Source organism: Rattus norvegicus, chromosome 19 (assembly GCF_021556685.1).
Source record: "Rattus norvegicus strain SHRSP/BbbUtx chromosome 19, alternate assembly SHRSP_T2T, whole genome shotgun sequence".
Classification (NCBI taxonomy): Eukaryota; Metazoa; Chordata; class Mammalia; order Rodentia; family Muridae; genus Rattus; species Rattus norvegicus.
Window position 1 is genome coordinate 9,789,376 of NC_141552.1, and position 22,321 is coordinate 9,811,696.

At 50.5% G+C, this 22,321-nt stretch overlaps 1 protein-coding gene across 3 annotated transcripts in view; it reads left to right on the forward strand.

Moving 5' to 3' along the window:
* Cngb1 (cyclic nucleotide gated channel subunit beta 1) overlaps nt 1-22,321 on the forward strand; it is a 65,906-nt gene that overhangs the window by 4,939 nt on the left and 38,646 nt on the right. Inside the window, 12 exon segments of one of the 3 annotated variants that reach the window (NM_031809.2) lie at nt 1,910-1,967; nt 2,252-2,318; nt 3,218-3,335; nt 3,442-3,484; nt 4,109-4,154; nt 5,138-5,213; nt 5,899-5,938; nt 6,759-6,906; nt 8,279-8,354; nt 9,781-9,817; nt 15,435-15,594; nt 17,260-17,628. In NM_031809.2, coding sequence (NP_113997.2) covers nt 1,910-1,967; nt 2,252-2,318; nt 3,218-3,335; nt 3,442-3,484; nt 4,109-4,154; nt 5,138-5,213; nt 5,899-5,938; nt 6,759-6,906; nt 8,279-8,354; nt 9,781-9,817; nt 15,435-15,594; nt 17,260-17,628 — 1,238 coding nt within the window. 3 annotated transcript variants of the gene reach the window in all.

A 22,321-nucleotide genomic window follows, 5' to 3' on the forward strand; every position in this document is an offset into this window, starting at 1 on the left:
GAGAAACCCTGTCTCAAGAAACCAATAAACACAAACAAGCAAATAATGAAAAAATATTACAGTTCCACTGAATACATATACTTTGGGACATGAGGTAGAATTTTTAAAAACTTATTACATTTATTTATTGTGTATGCATGGAGATCAGAGAATAACTCATGTGGCATGTGTCCTCTGGTCAGACAGCAAGCACCTTTACCCACACAGCCATCTCATCAACCCTTAGTTTTTGATTCAACTGTTCAGTCACCACAGACAAGTTAGCAGTTTACAAGCTGGCACTGGTCCATGTGACACATTTTGAGGAACATTTTTTTTCTAGAATTTTCCTTCAAGCATAGCAAAACTTGCCAGTCTGACATCTCATCCCTTCAGGGGCCGGATGACAACTAATTTAGCAGCTCAATTAAGCAGATTTCATTTAGCTTCTAATTGATGCTAGATTCAGTGCTTAAAGCAAAAGGCATACAGAGAACTCATCCAGGCATTGCCCCTAGAGGTTAGCAGAAAAGTGCCCATCAGCTCCTTATGCCAGGAGGCAGGGCTAGGAAGGGAATGAGCTCCAGCACTGCTCTGAGAGCTTACGGGAACTCATAAGCGAGGGTCATTTAACTTCCAAGGTTGGAAGCCGGTGGGGTGTGCTTCCTAGATGTGGAGTCTGGTGCAGAAGGCTTCGGAGGCAAGGTATTTCTGGAAGGAAAAAGGTTGTGTCTGGGTTAGTGTAGAGTATGTTTAGGAAATGGTATAGAATGAGTATTTGTGTACATGTGTGTTTATGTGCATTTGGTATATGCATGTTAGTATATTGTGAGCACACATGCGTCTGTATGCTCATGTGTATATATTCGTACACAGGGCATGTACATGTTTATCATGTACACATGATTCCATATGCACATTTCTGAGTATGAGCTTATGTGTTTGTGCATATGCTCATCTGTTCATACATTTGCACACCTCTGTACACATACACATTTTATATGCCATATGTATACTTGTGTAAATTTTAGACATTATGTGTATGTTTTATATGTATATTGTACATGTATGTATACATGCTTATGTAATTATGCAAATGCATGCCCATGTGACTAAGCATACACATGTATGCATGCAAATTTATGTCTTTATACATATGCAAATATATCTGAATGCACATATATTCATTTGTGTGGACATTAGCACATCTGTGCACATGTGTTTGAATACAGTTGTATTGCTGCCATGTGTGTATATGCAATTAGATACAAGTGTATATTATGAATTTTGTACATATGTGCATACATGTGTATATCACTGTTGTATGCACAATAGTGTGATATGCATATTCATGTCTATGTGTGCATAGACATACATATGACCTAAGGGAGAAATGGGCCCCTTGGGAAGCCAGATCTGAAGTATAGGGCTTTTCCCAGAGGCTCAGAAATCTGTCTCTTCTCCACACACTGTCTTCTAGGCCCAGGTGTAGTATACACCTTCGGGTGTCTACACAGATGCCCACGTGTGGTTGTCTATAACTGCGCACAGTGCAGGAGTAGAGGAGGCAGCAGGGACAGAGAGAGGCAGAGTCAGGGAGGAAAGTTTCGGCCTCAGGAGGAAGAAGCCAGACTGAGGAGCACCTCTGGCCCTTCTTCTCCAGTCTGCCCTATGGATCCCCCTCTTCTTTGGCTGTTGAAGTGGAACAGTTCCCTGTGGGATATGAGGCTGGGAGGTGAGGCTCCAGCCTGGGTGCCGGGCCCCTGTGGTTCAAGGAAGGAAGGACCCTGGTGGAGGGTGAGGCCATCTTTGGAGATGATCCTGAAATGAGTCAGTCAACTTTGGAGCTACAGGTCTCTAGATAGAATGAGAGAGGCTGTCCTTTCTGCACCACGTCACTAAGGCTTACAGGTCCCATTTGAACCCACAGCCACCAGAGGAACCAGTGGAAGGAGAGGATGTGGCTGAGGCTGGCCCTAGCCTTCAAGGTGAGTGCTGGGACCCCGGCTGGCTGGGGTGAGGGCTGGGGTCTCCTCCCAGAGCCTGGCAGCAGCTCACTTCACTGATGACCAAGTGGGGGCTCAGAGAAGCTTGGAGTGGGCTCCTGGGGGCTTTTCAGCTAAGCTGAGCTGAAAGCCTCCCCTTCTAACCCCTTGGTGCCATCCATCAGTCCTGCCTCTGACTTGATCTCCTTAGTAAGGGAGAAATGGACCTCTTTGGCGTCCACATCTAATATCTAGGAAATTCTCTCTCTCTCTCCTTTTTTTGCCAGAGACCCAGGAAGCTGACCCTCCTCAGCCCACCTCCCAGGCCCAGGTTGCTGTTGTCAAGGTGAACAGGTACTATACCACCCCCTCCATCTCTCAACCGCCCCTGCAGGGAGCCACTGGCACGGAGAGGAGCGCTGTGAGTCAGGTCTGCGGCCATTCCCAGAGGCCCAGAGCATCATGAAGCAGTTAGGGGAACTTTGATGGAGGCTGGGGGTGTTCTGAGCACAGTGGGAATGGTTACCAAGAGAGGGCAGGCCACAGTAATGTGTGGGACACCAGAATGGCATCGATGCTGGGGCACACTAATTAGTGTTGGGGAGGTTTCAGATCATGGCTGGAGCTGCTGACTTCCCAGTGAAGCCAGTCCTGACATTAGCCATTTTAGTCCATAGAGTTTATCCAGTGGATCTTGGGCTGGGGGCCAACGAAGGACCAGGACTTAGGATCTTCACATAAACCGATGAGCCTCTGCCTACAGAGATAGGCTAAGGCAGTGGTTCCCAACCTTGCTAATCCTGCGACCCTTTAATACAGCTCCTCTTGCTGCGGTGACCCCCAACCATAAGGTTGTTTTTGTTGCTACTTACGAGTCATAATGTAAATATCTGTGTTTGCCAATGGTCTAAGGCAACTCCTGGGGAAGGGTTTGTTGACCCCCATGGGGTTGAGACCCACAGATTGAGAACCACTGCTCTGGGGGCATCCTTTTGGAGCGCCAGTCATAAATGCTGGTAGGGGCAAGTTACGTGAGGTATAGAGAGGCTGGCTGTGCTGTGTGGAGCAACTGGAGGGCAGGTTCCAAAGGTCTCTCTGGTATCTTTGGGTTTGGACCGAAGGGTACCCTGGGTCTTTCTGGAGAAGTGAGGTTTTAGAGTCTCATCATGGGGAGATACAAATCCTTCAGGGCTATGGACTGCCACTCTGGCAGGATGAGGGCTGAGTGGATTCATGTCCCTATCCATTGGCAGGCCCAGCTCCTGGATGTTGAGCTGGTTCTGGAAGGGCATGGAGAAGGTCGTGCCACAGCCTGTCTACAGCAGCAGTGGGGGCCAGAACCTGGCTGCCGGAGAGGGAGGCCCAGATCAGGTACAAGGGCAGGGTGGCCGGAGGCTGAGGGAAGAGTCAGGAGGGGATTGTGGGGCTGGAAAGGCTGCTCCTGGGGACTGCCAGTAATGTCTGTCTGTCTCAGCAGGATGGAGCACAGACCCTGGAGCCCTGTGGCACTGGAGACCCAGGTAAGATGAAAAGGCAGGATGACTTTCCAGGGGGTGGGAGCTTCTGAGGGGCTACCGGGGTAGGTCCAGCAGTGAGGGGAATGGCAGTGACTCATCCACTGGCCTTGGGGGACCAGATTTGAGTGTTGCTCGAGGCCAAACCAGGGAGTTCCAGGCGGGTGTTTGCTCCTTCTCTCTTCCTGCCCTCTTCCTCTCTCTCCCTCCTTACCTTCATCTCCCCTAGCTTTTTCCTCTTTCCCTTCCTCTCTGCTCCCTTTTTCTTTTTCCTTCCTTCCCTCCTCTTTCTCCCTTGACTTCATGTATATTTTTTTTCAAGCCGTTAATTTTTAAACTGACACATAAAACCCAACATGGCCTGTTTTAATGGCTACCGGTGGTGTTTCATTACCCGATGCTTTTGTAATCAGGTTAAACCTACCTGTTTTCTTCAGACAACTCCCATTTCTTCCTGGCGAGAACATCCCGTCTTTTCTTTAGATTTTCGAGATACATGGTGTTCAGTTGCTCTCTGTGTCCACCCTCTGTGCAGCCAGGACTTCTGACAATCTCTAAGTGCAGTTTTGTACCCAGTGAGCAACCTTTCCTCATCCCGCCTCCGTGTTCGTTTATTCCCTGGCTCTGTAGGGTCTGAAGATGGCTCAGATAAAACTTCCAAGACTCAAGACACTGAGTAAGTCCTTGTCAGCAAGGGTCACTGTTGTCTGTAGCAGGCCAAGCAGTGTGTGCTGAACTGAGAGCAGGGTCTATCACCACCTCCCGAGTGACCGGAAGCATGTCTCTTCCCTCTTTCCCACCTCACTTTTCTTATCTATAGCATGGGGTAGTGTTCCAGGATATACGGGCTTTCCAATACTTCCTGGAGATTCTGCAGGGCCGCCTACGAAGGAGAGCAAGCATGGATAAGCTCTGTGTGCAGACAGACTTCTGGGAGTGTGGGGGTTTATGTGGCATCTGGAAGCAGGGCTTGGCCCACCATGAGGTATATGCAAACTTGGTTATCTCAGGGACCCAGCCTATGACCTCTCAAAAGAAACCACCTTCTTCTCAGTGAGGGTGTCAGGCTAGAAGATGGGGACAATGACACCGAGGAGCCTGCTTAGGGAGGGGCCCTGCCCAGGCTCAGCCACCCCTGCTTGGTGTAACTGCAGAGCCTCCCGTGTTTTAAGAAAAGCCACAAACCAATCTGGACACAAGTGCACCCACACCTGTAATCCTATAAGGCCAGAACTGTGGAGGGGAATCACAAATTTGAACCCAGTTGGGACTACATAGCTAGACTCTGTCTCAAAGGCAAAACATAAATAAATAAATAAATAAATAAATAAATAAATAAATAAATAAATAAATTTTAAAAAAAGGCTAAAACCCTAGAATTTTACATGAAGTGCTTAATAAGTACCTAGTCCCGGTTATTACATTTTCAAGTTACCATGTCCCCATTGTCAGCCTGAAGAACCATTTTTCGATTTCCGCAAGAAACCCAGATTCATGCCTTCCACCTCCCTCCACTCTCCCCGTCACTCACTCATTCTAAGCTTAGACTCTTGGCTCCTTCTCCGGGTGTAGAAGCCTAGCCAGGCCTAGACTCAGGTGGGCAGTGAAGGGAGCTCTTGTTTCAGGCCGTCCACTTGCTGATCACTGACCCCTCCACAGGCCCAGCCTGTGGCTACTCAGGTGGCTTGAGCTGAATCTGGAGAAGGTGCTACCTCAGCCCCCTACGCCTTCCCAGGTGAGTGATGAGATGGGGGTGGGTGGCTGACCGCAGGGAGGCTTGGGGCCCAGGGAACTGTCCACTCCTGCAGGCCAGGGACCATCCCCAGCATCCACTGGAAGGCAGATCTTCTCATTGGAGTGTCCTTCCTGGGAGGAGTGACTGACAAGGGCCTGGGGACATTTGGGAGCAAGATGGAGCCACTGCATTGATTATTTAGTGACGAGACAACATTCCTGACAAAAGATGTTTAAAGAGTTTTTATTAGCTCGTGGTTTAAAGTGGGTACCATCCATCGTGGTGGGGAACCATGGCAGCAGACAGAAGTGAAAGATGGTGGGTCCATCAGTCTCTATCAGTCTGTCTGTCTGTCTGTCTGTCTGTCTGTCTCTGAAACCTTTTTGCTGAGTCTGAGATTTCAACATATGGGATGGAGACACCACACTCAGAGTGGGCTTTCTTTCCTCAGTTAAACTTCTTCGGAAACTCCCTAAAAGGCCTGCCCAGAGGGCGTGTGCCTCCTAGGTGATTCTGAGTGACCTTAACAAAGGAGGTTAACCATCGTAGAGCTGCCACCAGCGCCATGCATATGTGTATGCACACATGCATACTGGTGCTAACACACGGGGCCAGGGCGCAGCTGACTGAGGTGGGGTACATGCAGGCTGTCTTTGACCACGACCCATCCATCTCTGTTATCCAGGCCTGGAAAGTTGAACCTGAGGGTGCTGTCTTGGAACCAGGTACAGAGGAGGAGCTGGGAGGGGCTTCCTAAGTGGTCACAGGAGAGGGTAGGCTCTCCAGGGGAACCTGAGACTCTGTGTGTGTGTGTGTATGGTATGTGTGTATGTGGTGTGTGTGTGTATGCGGTATGTGTGTATGTGGTGTGTATGTGTGTGTGTGTGGTGTGTGTGTGTATGTGTGTGGGTATGTGTGTGTATGTGGTGTGTGTGTGGTGTGTGTGTGTGGTGTGGTGTGTGTGTGTGTGTGTGTGGTGTGTGTGTGTGGTATGTGTGTGTGGTATGGTGTGTGTGTGTGGTGTGTGTGTGTGTGTATGTGGTGTGTGTGTATGTGTGTGTATGTGGTGTGTGTGTGGTGTGTGTATATGTGTGTGTGTGGTGTGTATGTGTGTGTGTATGTGGTGTGTGTGTATGTGTGTGTATGTGGTGTGTGTGTATGTGTGTGTGTGGTGTGTGTGTGTGGTGTGTGTGTATGTGTGTGTATGTGGTGTGTGTGTGGTGTGTGTGTGTATGTGGTATGTGTGTGTGTGTATGATGTGTGTGTGTGTGGTGTGTGTGTGTGGTGTGTGTATGATGTGTGTGTGTGGTGTGTGTGTGGTGTGTGTGTGTGTGTGTGTGTGTGTGTGTGTGTGTGTGCTTGAGTCAGCTGGACTTCACAAGCTTGGGGCTGTCCCTTTCCCTTCCTAGGCTGTTTGCTGTTAGGGTGGTCTCCAAGGTCTCTTCACCCAACCCTGTCACTTCTCCAAATCCCGCCCTTTATACCCATAGGGGGTTGACTGAAGCCCACCTATGGGGTCTTTAGTGCGGCTCTCCTACCACTCAGATCCTCCAGGAACCCCTATGGAAGTGGAGCCCACAGAGAACCCCTCCCAGCCTAATCCTGGACCCGTGGAGCCTGAGGAGGAGCCAGCCGCAGAGCCCCAGCCTGGCTTTCAAGCCTCTTCCCTGCCACCACCTGGGGACCCTGTCAGGTGAGCCCCCTGAAGGCTGCACCTCCTACAAGGGTCAGCCTCAATGCTTTGCTCTAACCCAGTACTAATCAGCTAAATTAGAAAGTTAAAAACATTCACTTGGGCGAAGACTCAAACTCTCCAGGCAAACCTCATCAGTATCTTCCTCATCAACCAGGCTGGGGTGAGCATTTCCTTTAAACATATACCAAGTGCCCACCTGTAATCTCAGGGAGCTGAGGCAGCAGGAGGATCATAAGTTCAAACCCATCTTGGACTCTATAGCCAGATCTTGTCTTAAAACAAGTCACACACACACACACACACACACACACACACACACACACACACACACACAGAGAGAGAGAGAGAGAGAGAGAGAGAGAGAGAGAGAGAGAGAGAGAGAGACCGAGCTCTATTAAAACCAAATTGCATGTATTCTTTAACATCCTCCTTAAGTGGAACTTTTTAAAAAAAGTCCCTCAGTGTCTGGGGAGATGGGTCAGTGGTTGAGCGCTTGCTATACAAGCTCACTCCATGAGCATGAGGACAAGAATTTGGATCTCAGCACCTCTGTGAAAGCGGGCATGGTTCTGTGCAGACCTATAAGCCCAGCACTGAGGCAGGGAATGGAGACAGGAGGATTGCTTGCTGCTTGCTGAAAAAAAACTTGAGCTCTAGCTTTAGGCAGAAAAGCTGCCTCAGGTTTGTGGAGAGACCCTGCCTCAGGCTTAGGGAGAGACCGTGTTTCACCATTAGGAAAAGCCTCTGCCTCAAAGGAACAAGGCAGAGGACGATGCGGGCAGGGGAGAGGGGTGCCTGCCTCCCTTCTCTGGTCTCTGAATGACTACATAGACATACACACCTATTCATGTGCATAAAACACACACATGTGCATGCATGTACATGCCACACACTTTTACAAGAGGTCCCTCAGAGGTGGCTTTATATACCACTTCTACCTTATTCCTTCAATCACTGTAAAGAGCTACATAGGGCTTCATTTATATGACCACACAGGAGCGCTTAGAAGCATTTCAGACTTTTCCTGTGATCAGAAACCTTGTGCATGCCCTCTCTGTGACCAGCTGTAAATGTGCAGGGATGTTGGTCCAATGCCACATCCATTTTAAAATCTGGCTGGGTGCTCCCCAATGCTCACACCCTGGGGGTGGTGGTGAGAGACCAGAAATGCATATCTGAAGCAGATGTAGCTGAGCTGAGCTACCTGCTAGGGCTGCCTGGGAAGGACGGGGAGGGCAGAAAGGGGCCTTCAGGGTTAGAGCACTGGAGTTGACGTCTGACACGACCTGCCTCTTGGCACGCTTGTTATCTGTGCCAATTCCCCACCCCAGTTCTTCTCACTGGAGTTCAGCTCATCTCCCCATTTCAGGCTGATCGAGTGGCTCCTACACAGGCTGGAGATGGCCCTGCCTCAGCCTGTGCTCCATGGGAAGGCTGCAGAGCAGGTGAGTGGGCAGCCAGGCAGAAGAGACCCTGACTGGGCGGTGGTGAGCGAAAGGTCTTGGAAGCTCAAATAAGGGTCGGATGGTTGGCCTGAGTCCCTGGGCATGGGGACACAGCAAGAAGGGAGCCATCAGCGGCAACTCGGCCTTGAAGCCTGTCTGTGTGCACACATTTGCTCAGGCTCTGTAGCCACCAGTATTGATCTACCTACCAGTCAGGAGCGTAGAGTCTAGGGACTTCTACAGGGGCAGAGGAGCTCTGACATGGAACCTCCCAGAGCATCAAAAAGGCTTGCTAGTGGAAATGACCCAGAAGAATGCACAAGGATCCAGAGCCCAGGAGCGTTCCAGGAAGAAGTGAGGTTCCCAGGAAGCTCTTAGGCTGCATGAGTGTTCCTGACAGCTTAGGGCCCAAACGTGGGTGGTGGTGGGGTCACGATCACCTCCTCCTTTTCTTTATCAAGATCCTAGGAGCCTGATTCTCTTTTCTGGGAGATTATTGATATCTCCATAGAAGCATCTAGAACTGGGAAGCCTACTCTCAGGCCTGGCTGTGTGATATTGGCCTTGGTCCTTGGGGAACCTTACTTTATCCCCCAGAGAAGCAGGTGAAAAAATCTGCTATTACCCAGCCTTGGGAAAAACACAGGAGAGTGGTCTGAAAGTAAGATGTCTTGTCCAGAGAGAGAGGTGGGCCTAGACTGGTCCCAGACCTCTGGGCCCCAGCACCTCTGAGCAGGAACCTTGCTGCAACTCTTTCAGCTCCCCAGCTCCTCTCACAGAGCCAAGAACCCTACTCTTCCCTCACTGGAAGTAGGGTCCAAGAGGTCTTTCCTCATTGGCTCTAGGCCCAGCAGAGGTTTTTGTCTTTGTTTCATGGGAATCAGGCCAAGAGCCGGACATCCTGGGTCCACTCCCAGTATTATGCACTCTCTCCCCTCCTAGCTGGCTCAGTGCTGAGGCAGACAGAGCAGAAGGTGATGGAAGCCAGGTTTACACTTCATATCTTTCATCATACCGTCTCTGAAGCACAGAGAGTAATGGCTTCCTTCAGAGAGTTAGAACCATAAAAGGGGCCAGAGAGGAAGAACCATTAATTACCGAAGATGCCCCCATGACAGAGGACCCTGGGGACCCCGGCAGCAGGGGAAGCAGGCATAGTAGGGAGAAGACTTCCAAGGGCTGGAAGGAGAGGATGGCCATTTCACAGGATAAGCAAAAGAGAGGTGGTTTGGCCTGAGCAAAAGCTGAGGGCACACTGTGGTCCTGGAGGGAGAGCAGCCGGTAGCCTCCGGAGAGAAGGCAAGAGCAGGGAGCCTAGGTGGTGGGTCTTCTGCGGTTCTGGTGGGGAAAGGACACATGTGTACTAGGGATAGGAGGGAGGGAGGTGAGGTGGCCATGACAGATCTCCTCTTTTCTCTCCATGTAGGAGCCCAGCTGCCCTGGGACGTGTGACGTACAGACCAGTAAGTACCATGCTCCCGAGTCCCATGTTCCTTTCAGGGAGGGTCGCTTGATATATTTAGGTCTGAGTTTGAGGTACAGCTAAGGTCTCCTAACCTGAAGTGCAGAGGGCCTGCTCCGGCTCAGCACCTCTGGATAGCAGTAACGGAGCTGGTGGCTAGAGTGTTTCCTCTGTCAGGAAAACAACCTTGAAGCCAAGACTACACCCCTTCCTGTTGGCAATTACCCAGAACTGGAGACTGGACTCTGGAAGCTAGGCGTGTGGGTTTGGTTGGGAAAGAGGTGTTTCTTGGGAAACAGATTCTAGGGACTTCAGAGCCACTGAGCCACAGAATTCCCTCCCCTGTGATGAGTCGGAAGGTATTCGATAGCACCATTGGAAGACGGAAGGCTGAAGCCAGGCAGCATACAGGCAGAGACAGTACCACCGGAAGTCTGGTGATCTATCCATCCAGTAGTGATGGGTAACTTATTGCCACCTGCTTCAGCCTGCTTCAGGCACCTGTGGTGGGCTTCCAGGGAACAAAGTAGCCTTCAGACCTGTGCACAGTGCAGCCTCTATACCATCCCTAGACATGTAGGGTCTCCCTGAGTCAGGAGAAAAACTGCATCCAATCCCAGCCCTCTGGACCATGGTCTGTATGAGCAGGACAGGCAGCCCAGGCCATGGAGGTGAGAGAGTGGACAGTAACTAGAACAATACCCAGTGGGAGGGAGAAAGCTGGCCAGCTTCAAGGTGGGGCTAGCTCACTTTCTCCTGGACTCCTGGCAGCCCTAGAGTCTGCAGGGACCCCATGGCTGTTAGAGCAGAGAAAAGATAAGCCTTGGAGAACTGGAGGCAGTTCCTCAGTAAGTTATATGCAGCAAAAACTAGGCCCCACTGGGCCAGGCGGGTAACTACTCCGTCCGAAGTTCAAGGGCCAAAATGTTCCAGGACAGGGATCATCTCCACACTGTGGAGGGCTCAGATGGGTGATGGGTCCTCCTGTCTTTCTCTTGGCTTCCTGGAAAGATATAGGACTCTCATCTGGTGCAATCAGGCTACCTCAGAGTTCCTGGAACAGGCAGGTCTCTGGTGGGCACTGGCACAAAGACCAGGAGCTTAGGTAGACTTGTCTCCTGTGGCTGCCGTGACAAATGTGCATACGTCCACAATTGGGGTGCTGGCAGGGTCCTTTCCCTTTGAGACTCCAGAAGGCAGAGCGTGTGTGGGGTGTGTGTCCTTGCAGCTCTCCTGACCACCTTGAGTCTCTTTGGCTTCTAGCTGACCTTCTATTTGCTCCCTGTGTCGTCTGCTCATCCTCCCCTTGGAAGGGTGACTGTTGCAAGGGGGAAGGCCTGCCCTAGATCCAGAAATCTCTTGCTTTGAGATCCTGAGGCCAATAATATTCTCAAAGACTCTATTTTCAAATAAAGTCACATTTATATAGGATAGGATAGGACTTAGGCATGTCTTTTCAGGGATACCTTTTAACCCACTACATGGGGTGACTGAGGGTCTGGGGATACATGTTCATTTCCTTCCTCTACCCTGTCCCCTAGTCTCCCCATCCATTCATCCTCTGCTTGCCACTCAGATGCTCATCCATCCACCCATCTACCCATCCACCCATCCATCCATCCATCCATCCACCCACCCATCTACCCATCCATCCATCCATCCATCCATCCACCCATCATCTGCTTAGCCACTCAGATGCTTGTCTATCCTTCCATCCATCTATCCATCCATCCTCTGTCTACTCAGGTGCCCACATTTTTGTCACCTCCTTTGTTTCAGGGGCGACAGCAGCTGGAGGCCTCTGAAACAAGGGAGAGGGGACCTGGGGAGCTCATGGACAGACAGATGGATGGATGGCTGAAGGACTGAAGGATGCCTCAAGAGAAGACCTCTTGGGGGGCAGTGACTGCTAATCCCCACCCTCTTTGAATAGTGAACCCCCAGCCCCTGCACCCCCAGTCAGGACAGAGGACACCAGAGTCATTAAGTGCAACCCCAGAACTTCCTCTCAGGGCTCTTGGCCATGGGGCAGCACCCAGATCAGAGCAAGGGCAAGGAAGACCTTCTGGTGTGAGACTGTGGAGAGCCCCGTTGAGGCTTCAATGTTCAATGTCTAAGCATGCTCACACCGGGGCACATGACACCATCCACACTACACAAGACTCAGTTTCCTTACAAGTCTTTCTTCCGAGGCCTGCCCTAGTTTCCTCTCCCATGAGAAGGGACCACACCTACTATGACATTGTAATTGACATTAAAGAGTGTGACTTTGCACCTGAAACTTGTTGACTGCGTGATATTCTTAAGCCAAGTCTGAAAGGAGTCTTTTAAGTTTTATTTATTTAGACAGGTTCTTGCTGTGCATTCCAGGCTGGCTCCCAACTCTCCATCCTCCTGCCTCAGCCTCTGGGTGTTTAAATTGTGGGTATACCCTATAACCCTGTAATACTTGGTACTAAAGGGATGCGGACTGAACAGGCATTGCCTGTGGTACTGGGGTTGTGGGATGGAGGAATTGGCCAGGGACCCTAAGGTCCCAGAGGCTCCTCGATATCTTTATCTAGATTGATTTTGAAGCAAAATTGTCAACCTTAAAAAAAAAAACAAACCAGCTTTCGAGCTGGGCGTGGTAGTGCACACCTTTAGTCCCAGCACCCAGGAAGTAGATGCAGGCAGATCTCTAAGTTTGAGCCCAGCATGGTCTACAAATCAAGGACAAACCAGGACCGTCAAGGCTGCCCAGAGAAACCAAACAGACAAATAACTAAAACAATCAGCTTCCCAAAGAAGGGCCTGGCTTCTGTCAGAAACCAGATTGGTCTGTGCTCACGAGAAAATCTAAACAGCAGCGGTCACCCCAGCGGTCACCCGTAAGCCGTGAGAAAGGGCAATCTTGTAAAGTGGGAAATGCCCGGAGGTGAGGGCATGAGGCTGGAGAACTCTGGGCAAAGAAAAACTCTGGAGAAGTCAAAGCTGAAAGTTTAACCCTTCGGGGACAAGGCTCTAGGCAATGGGGAGCCTCTGAAGGTGGTCGAGCAGGGACTGACTTCACAAAGACTACTCTGGAGTTGAGTAAGTCCTGTGGGCATGGGATGTACTCAAAGCAGGATAGCATCTCACATGACCAGGCTCAATGACGAAGAATGCCCTACCTCCAGATCTCATGACTGGGATATGGGCATCCTGGCAATCTGTCATTCCCAGGGGTGCTGGCTTCCCTGTGTGAACTTGGAACTGTACCTTCAGAGATGTGTATGTTGAGGGAGAGCCCATGCTTCAGAACAGAGTAGGTGGGAAGAGAAGTAGCCTGGACCAGAGGGAAGCAGATAACATAAACCGTGCCTGGTAGAGAAGATAGATTGAAGCCTGGGCCCTGGCTTTCAGGAGATCTGAGGCCAGAGTATCTGTCCTGGTGAGACCAATGTGCTTAGACCCCATGACAGCTGGCCCTGGGAGCAGGAGCCCTGATCTCAGTGGTACAGGTGGCTGGCGTCAGAATTTCACACAGTGACATTGGGGCAGACAGGTTGCCGACTGGAAGGTAGCATCCTGTCCAAGAAAGGCTCCAGGTGTGAAATTGAAACATGGGCTTTGGGAGGCTGCGGAGAACAAGAACTCGACTGTTACAGAGAGGGGCCAGAATGCTCTAGGCAGCTGCTTTTCCCAAGGAACTGCCATCCACCCCAACCCCATACCGTGATGTCTGTCAGCTGCACCCCATCCCTGCTTTTCTCGGTTGGTGACCAGGCCCAGAGCTGTGGCATACTTCTCTACAAGCAGGAACATTCTAAGGGCACCCTCTAGGCTGGCTGCAGAGATGAAGGGAAGAAATGGCTGTGAAGGGCCAGCAACCCAGGACTCACACTCGGAGCATCTGAAAAGAGTTCATAAGAAAGAAACGATGATGACGCCACCACTGGCAACAGTGCCCGGTGGGGACCCAGGACTGGGGAGATGCTCACAGTAACACTTATCGACTGGGATGCAGTGGCCAGGGAAATGAGAGTCAGAAGACCTGGCTCGTTGCCACATTCCTGTGTGGTTTTGGACATGAGGCTCGGCCTCTCTGAGCATGGTCTTTCTCTAAGGCTGGGAACAGCCTCTCCCTTACATTGTCCCCCACTAGGTCTGGGCAGAACTTGGTAGCTAAGAACACAATGAGATTCACCTCTTGCTCTGGGGGCCACCGTTGGATGGGGCTGCCGAGTCATACCCCAGGGCTGTTTATAGAACAAGAATCCAGCACCAGGTGCAGAAAATCCCAGCTCAGAGTGGGCGGGGCACTTCCCCTGGGGTTTCTGGGTTTCCCTGGGTGTCTACAGGGAGAGTAACCGTAGAGACCAGGGCCAAGACAAATGAGAAAAGTGCTAAATTGTGTCGCTCTATCCCACCTGTAGGGTGGGAATTAAACATAAAATCAGAGGATAAAATGGGGAAAATGGTTCTTCTGTCTTCAAAAGCCTAATGTGAGGATAGATGGGTGAGTCCTGGAAGTCCCAGTGCATAGAGCCTGGCAAGTGCTGAGGAAAGGGAGTATAATATTTATGTATATCGACAGTCCCAGGACAAGACCTGATACCAGCACCCATTTAATGTCACAGATATCTGTCAGGCAGCACACTTCCGTAACTCCAGCACTTCAGATGTGAAGGCAGGAGGATCAAAAGTTTGAAGTCAGCCTGGGCTGCATACCAAGACCCTGTGTCTCCAAACCAAAAATAGACTGTCGCCATTATCATTCATGCTTGAATTGAGGGCCGCCAAGACCTTTGGGACTTTTGAGACGCAGCCAGTATGAAGGAAGTCTCCCTTCCGTACTTGACACCTGCCCAGGGAGAGTTGGGTTTCCCATGAGATGTTCTGAGATCACTTCTTTGGTTTTTGAAATGCCCTTCCTGTGTAGCCCAGGGTGGCCTAGAACTCACCACATCTCCATCCTTCCTACCTTGCCTCTGCCTCTCAAGTGGGGGGATTACAGGTATGAGCCACCACACCCAGCTGTCTGAGCCGACTGCTGCCAGGAGCCCAGGCTCGTACCATCTTCTGGTCAGAAACGTTAGAGGTCACAGGCATCTGTAACTATTTTCCATGTCCCCATGGAAAAATCACAGCGTCTTGGAGAGTAGAGATTCTAAGCCTAGATGGAGGGACACGGGGTCTCCAGAAGCAGCTACTGAGCTCACATACATGCTGTCACCGAGAGATGGCACTTAGGAAATAGGCAAGGAGCAGGCTTTCTCTGTACCCCTCAGGCGATCTAGGGCACCCTGTCCCTGGGGGTGGGTCTGGGTCCTTTAACATCAACTGTGGCACTGAATAGAATATTCTCTCTGCTCTGAGCCAAGCCTCTAAGCAGGTAAGCCATGATAGGAAGCAAGTTAGGTCAGCTGCAACCAGAGCTTGATCCCAAGAGGGGGAAAAAGGCGGAGGAGTCAAGGGAGGAGGCTGGATACGTAGTTGTGTTGTTTGAGGCTGTCCCTGGGGCATTGAGCTGGGTGTTTATGATCCTGTTGGTAATACAGCCAACTAGGAGCCAAGACACTGGGATAGACCCCCAGGACTTAGGGACACAAGCCACCCTCCTCACCCCACAAATGGCTCCCCTTTATTCCCTGCAGTCAGCATCCTCCCTGTGGAACAGGCGGAACATGATCTTGTCCTCGAGGATGTGGACTCTTGCTGGGAGGACACCCAGCAGGAAGATGGTGCCAGCCTGCAGGAGACAGAGTTGGCTCCCATTTATGAAGACGAGAGTGAGGCCATGGTGGAGATGCCCAGGTGGGAAAAGAGAGAAGTTCCGGAAAAGGAATGAGTGCTCGAGGTCTCAGGCATACAGTGTGGAATCCTAAAGGCACAAAAGACCACACCTGCCCCTCCACTCTCAGCACCTGCCCTCAGCCCCTGGGCACAAGGCTACCAGGCCCCAGATACACATGGAACCCCCTGTTCTAGTTTGACTCTGTTGCTGTGATGACACAACTCCAAAAGCAGCATAGGGGAGGGAGATAGGGTTTATTTCTGCTTATACTTCCAGGTCATTGTCTATCATTGAGGGAAGTCAGGCAGGAACTTGAAGCAAAAAACTATGAAGGAATGCTGTTTGCTGGCTTGCTCTCCAGGCTTCTGCTTAGTTAGCATTTTACGTAGTCTAGGACCACTTGCCTAGGGAATGGTACTGCCCACAGTGGACTGAGCCTGCCTATGCAAATTAATAAAGACAGTCTCCCACAGATATACCCAAAGACCAGCCTGATCTAGGCAGTTCTTCAATTGAGGCTTCTCCTCTCAGATGACTCTGGGCTATGCCAAGTTGACAACTAAGGCTAACCAGGACAACCCCCCCTCTGTTTGTATGAAACATGGCCTATCACATGTACTTAGCTGCCCTTTGTAATATTTGATTACCTTGAAGCTTTCCATAACTTAGCAGGTGGAAATCATCCTCATTATTTCCCTACTTGTATAGTATTCTCTTATATGACTATAGCATCATTTTGTTTGTTTTTAGACAAGGTCTCACTATTTAGTCGTGGCTGGCCTGGAACTCACTATGTAGAACAGGCTGGCCTTGAACTCAGAGAGATCTGTCCGCCATTGCCTCCCAAGTGCTGGGATTAAAAGTGTGTATCTCTGAGCCCAGCTTTAACCTGAGAAAGCGAGATCTAAACATGAGGTGGACTAAAGTCTTAGGCACTAGCAAACTTTATTCAGAGCGTCAGGCAATTTATCCACACGAATAAAGTGTACAATCACAAGGGCAAGCAGCACGTGGCAAAGCATGTTTTTTCCACACAGGCATGTAAACAAACAACAATAGCCGGTTGGATAATCCAAAGTGAACTCACTCCTTCCTACCCACTACACCTGGGAGGGGCATGGAAGCTCATTCCATGAACAATTCTGTGTTTTGAGGAAACTGAGCTCACAAGACTCTTGTTGAAGTTTTTTCATAAGTACTCAGGATTCCCCTCACATGACTCCATTCTTGGATGGTGTTTGGACACTCTATTGGTGACATTTAGTTTTCTGCTGTAATTAAATACTCAAGGTCACCAAGTTTATATATATATATCTCCTCAGAAGTTCAGTCAATGGGCAGCCGCCCCATGGCTTTTGGGCCTGTGTTGAGGCATTAAGGGCTAAGAGCAAAGTTGTCAGGGAAGCATGCAAAACAGAAGGGATTGTTACGATCAGCAGATCACGCTCCTGGCCTGCAATTACTAAGAAACACATCAGGGGAAACTGAGGCTCACTAAAGCTCATCCCTGTGCTCGAGTCACCACCAGGGCAGTGTAGGGAGGTAGAGAGAGCCTGTGGCCACTGCTCTGAGGCTCTCAGGCGGAGCTTTGCTGGAAAGTCCCAGGACGAATGTCAGAGGTGGGGTGAAGAGGGCTGGAACAGCTGGGGGGGGGGGCTCACAGCTTCCCTCTGGTCCTGACTCAGGGAGCTGCCACAGATTCAAGAGCAGCAGGAAGAGGAGAATGAAGAGAAAGAAGAAGAGGAAGAAGAGAAGGAAGAGAAGGAAGAGAAGGAAGAGGAGGAAGAGAAGGAAGAGGAGGAGAAGAGGGAGGAAGAGAAGAAGAAAGAGAAGGAAGAGGAGAAGAAAGAGAAGGAAGAAGAGGAGAACGGGGAGGAAGAAGAGAAGGAAGAGAAGGAAGAAAAGGAAGAGGAGGAGGGGAAGGAAGAGAAGGAAGAGAAGGAAGAGAAGGAAGAAAAAGAAGAGGAGGAGAAGGAAGAAAAAGAAGAGGAGGAGAAGGAAGAAAAAGAAGAGGAGGAAGAGGAAGAGGAGGAAGAGGAGGAAGAGGAGCCTATGTAAGTCACTTGTTCTGGGCAGTGGGATTCTGGGCTCCTGGGGTGGGGTGCTTCTGCCTTTGTTCAGTGCTGAGCACTGTCAAGCATTGATCAGAGGACTGGGAAAGCTGGGGTTCCCACTGTGTTCAAAGGGATAGCTATCCCCCAACTCACACAGGTTCATCCCTGTAAAATGCGGTTTTCACTACTCTGAGAACAACGCCTAATATTCAGCAGGCATTAAATGAGTCTATAATTAACGACATGTATAGATACGCGAGCGAACACTTGTACTGAGCTCAGAGTTCTTCTCTCTTGACAGCAAAGCCAAGGTCGTCTCCCCTATGTATGCATTCACATGTACACATGTACACTCACACATGCAGACTATGTACACACACATACAAGCACACATACACACGTGTACATGCACACACACACACACCAGTGACCCTGTGTGGCCTCTAATAGTGTCTATAGCTGCTCCGGATTCTGCTCTGCTAACCGGTGATGCTTGATTCCCTCGTCTTTACAGCACTGACGTCTACACAGTGCATTTTGAATAAAGATTTAAACATTGGAAGGCAGATCTCAGACCTAGTTAGGAGCTGGAGACCTGGGGTAAGATTTGACAGAGCGGGGAGATGTGGTCTGGCAGGAAGCAGGAATGAGTGAGGAGAGAGCACAGGCCAAGGTCATGACCAGAGATGGGCAATGAGGAGGGTCTGAAGGACTCCGCCAGTGTAGGGCCCTGGCGTGAGAAGAGTGAACCGAGGGCTGTCTCTGAAGCAGGTTGTGACAGCCGTGGACCCGGGAACATTTAAGATTTGTGAGCAGGGAAGTGATTGAGCTGGCAAGCGTTCTGGAGAGAGGTGTGGGCTGGGAGAGCAGGTCCCAACTGCTGTGGACAGAGGAAACATATCTGTCCCCTACTCTAACCCCTCGCCTGTATTTGCCATGTCACCCACTGCCACAATACTAGATCCAGTCCTGTAATCCCTAGGTCGTCTCTCTGGCCAGAGCTTAAGGCCAGGTAACATCATAATTCTTCAGAGGTACAGCTCTGCTCCAGAATGGAACCCTGCCTGTCAGCAGGGCTACCTGGCAAGTGGCTTCCCTCTGCAGTGCCCACCTCCACAGCCTTAGGGGGCCAACAGCAGCCCTTGTAGAGGAGTCACAGAGATGGGTGCCGTGAGGCCTGTCTGCAGTAGGGACGGATTGGTGACTAATGTTCTCTTTGGACTATAGACTACTTCATCTCCAGTCACGAAACAGCTAACCATGAAACCAGCCTAAGAGCTGAGGTAGAATCCTGTGGGGTAACAGCAGTTCTCAGAGCTGTCTTGCTCACTTTACATGCTGTCTTCCCAACCATGACAGAAAACCACAATTTCCTCTTGCCTCCAATATCCCCAATGCTTACCCCATCTCCTCTCAAGGAGCTGGGGAGTCAACCCGAATATCCAGGATCCACACAAATGCCAGGAGACGCGGTGGCCTGCCGTACGTTAACCTTTGAAAGATGGAAATGAGATTCCCAGAGCAAGCTGGCCAACTGGACTAGTCAGTTGGATTAGCTCTGGGTTTAACTAAGAGAGTCTCAGTGAATACAGTGGAAAGCAATGGAGGGAGACTGCAGGTCTCCACATATCACAACAACCCCTGTGTACACACATACAAACATGCTTACATATGTGCTCCCTATATCACACACATACATAAAAGTGATTTTTTTTTCTTTTCTTTTTTTCGGAGCTGGGGACCGAACCCAGGGCCTTGCGCTTGCTAGGCAAGCGCTCTACCACTGAGCTAAATCCCCAACCCCAAAGTGATTTTTTAAAATGAACTTTCCATCCCATCCGTAGTGTTGTGAAAGTCTTCCTTTTGGGGAAAACTAAGCATGTACTCCCCCACTTCTGACTTCTGGATCTCCCCTGAAAATTCTGACATTGTACCCTGTTCTTGAACACAGACATATCCAAAGGCCGGTGGCCATACGGGGCCCACACAGACGTTCCCATGACTGTACATGTGTTCTCAGACATAGTGACATGGGCATACATGCATATGTGTGTGTCACATGCTGGCTACATTGGCTACATACTCACGTTTACATACATGTATCATCACACCGTTTCACATGTGTGCGTAAAGGTACCCATGTGCATGTTGGCATGTGTCTACACAGCTCACACACCTCAGGTACACATACATTCATCTATACAAGTGGTCACTTGCAGTTTTAAATTCAGAGAGCCTTTGGTCCCCTGGCCCAAGGCAGAACAACATTCTGATGACACTCAGTGGTCCCGGTCACACACGCAAAAGATGTGAAGCTGGGGAGAGGCCTTCCTGGGCTGGTACTGTCTGGGGAAGGATGCCCTTGGCCAGCTTTGCAGAGACACAGGTTACTGATGACGTGAAGGCCCTGGTAACGCAGATGGTCGCCTAGCAACCCTGTCTCCTCAGGCAATAGCTCTGCTTTTCCTAGCAACCTTGGCCCATGGTCCCCACCTGACCTCCCTGGAGCGCTCCTGCAGTTCCCCGAGCGGCCCCTTGGTGTGGCTAGAACCAGGAAGGACACCAGCTCCATGCTGTGCCAATCACAGCGTCTTAGAAGCTGCTGTCCTGGCTGACCCAGGGCTTCTCCCGGCTCCACTCATATGCTCCAGTCCCAGGCTTGGCATCACTGTCACAGCCCCAGGCTGACCTACTGCAACATGGACCTTCCTACCAGCAGAGCCCGAAAGACCCAAGTAGGTGGCCGCTCCTGACGCTGAGCGCTTGTCTTCTCTTCCTTCTGAGCTGGAATTTCAGAGGAGGAACATGCTGAAGGTGACCCTGCAGACTTAAACTTGGGGGACATAGCCTGTGGCGGGTGGGACTGGAAAAGACTGCTAAACGTAGAAGCCAGCATGGCCGCATCTTAATCCTTCACCTAGGGGCCTGCTGGAAGCCTGCCTCAACCCTTCTCTGATCTGCTCAGAGATTCCCTGGGACTTGGGAACTTTCTAGAAGTTCAGGGAGCTACTACTAAACAGGAGGGAGCCATGGCAACTACTGGGCATAGTGTTAAGTAGCAGCATGCTGTTGATAACAGACCCCCACCCCTCAGCAGCCCTTGGTAAGACAGACAGGGCCACTGTAAATTGCTTTGCTAGCTGAAGTTGTTTATCAAAGCATGTCTGTGGTATCCTAACCTGCTGCCCAGGCTGCTGCCGGGGGGATTAGCTGTAAGACCGATGTGAGCAGTGATAAGAGCTGCTAGACACGGTCAAGGCAGCAGGAATGGCAGGTCCTCTTCTGAGCCCACTTCGTAGACAGGCGCATTAAGGTTCAGAGCTGTGACTTCCTGCCCTGCCAGGAAGTGCAAGGCTGGCTCTGGCTCCTCCAAAGTGAAATGCAGACAAAACCAGGAGCATCACACGAAGAAATCAGAAGAATCCTGTGATAAAAGCTGGCATTCTATGCCTTTTCTATTCCGGGCTCTGACCCTCTGACCTCTGGCAGCCCATGCAAGGCCCTGTTATTTGGGGGGGGGAGGGTTGTTGTTGTTGGTTTGGTTTGGTTTGATTTTTGACATAGGAATAAACAGGAATAAATACTGGGGGGCCTCTGGCCAGTGCTGCAGACTGAGCCCTGGGGCTGTTTCTAGAAGAATCCACTCAGGCCCTAAGCGCAGGAGGCCCATCAGCTCACGTGAGGCCAACTTCTGCTTGTGGCAGGATGCATAGCACCAGAGTCCATTAAGGATCCAAGAGAACATTGGGATATTACTTGCCTGCCTAAGAAACCATTAATTTCTCTTAAAAACAAACCAAAAGAACTTTTAGCTGTAAGAAATCACTCCAGGATGTAAATTAACATCTCCTTCATAAAGTGCCATCGGGAAGTAATTTGAACATATTTTTAGGAGTGAAAAGACCCATGAAGGGTAATGTGCCAGGACATGGTCAAAATCCAGCATGAAGCAGTGTAAATACTGCTCGTGGCTGGAGGGCAGTGGAGCAAACTCATGCACCCAGACTCACCTTGGGAATGCTGTGTGACCACAGGCTGTCCATAGGCCTCTCTGAGCCTATGTTTTCTAAGTGGAAGTGCTGGCACTATCGCACCACAACCCCAGCAGGGGCTGTTTGGCTAAAGAAGCAGGGGTAATGATGTTGTGAAGAGGTTGGCACAGAGCCTGGCACATGACTCATGGAAGCAGCCATGGCCTGTGACTACAGGCTCATTCCCAGTCTGGGCCAGCAGGCTTCATATAGATGTCTCGATACCTGTCCCAGCCCCGGCTTTACCCACCGTGGGGGAGCTGAGACATGGCCCTCTGGGCAGATATGACACCTTGGAACATCTTCTGTGAACCTCTAGGGACAGGGCACTGAGGGTCAGGTGGGGCTGCTAAAGCAAGGCCTACTTCTAACGACCAAAGACACATTAGAATCTCGGCAGTGCTTGTCTGGGATCCCAATCCCAGAGAAGCTGAGGCAGGAGGATCACAAGTTCTAGGTCAGAATACATGGAAAGTTCTAGCTGAACAACCTGGGCCCTGTTCAAATACACACACACACACACACACACACACACACGCACACACGCACACACGCACGCACGCACGCACACACACACACACCAGAGCAAACCTACACACAGACACACAGACACAGACACAGACACACACACACACACACACACACACACACACACACACACA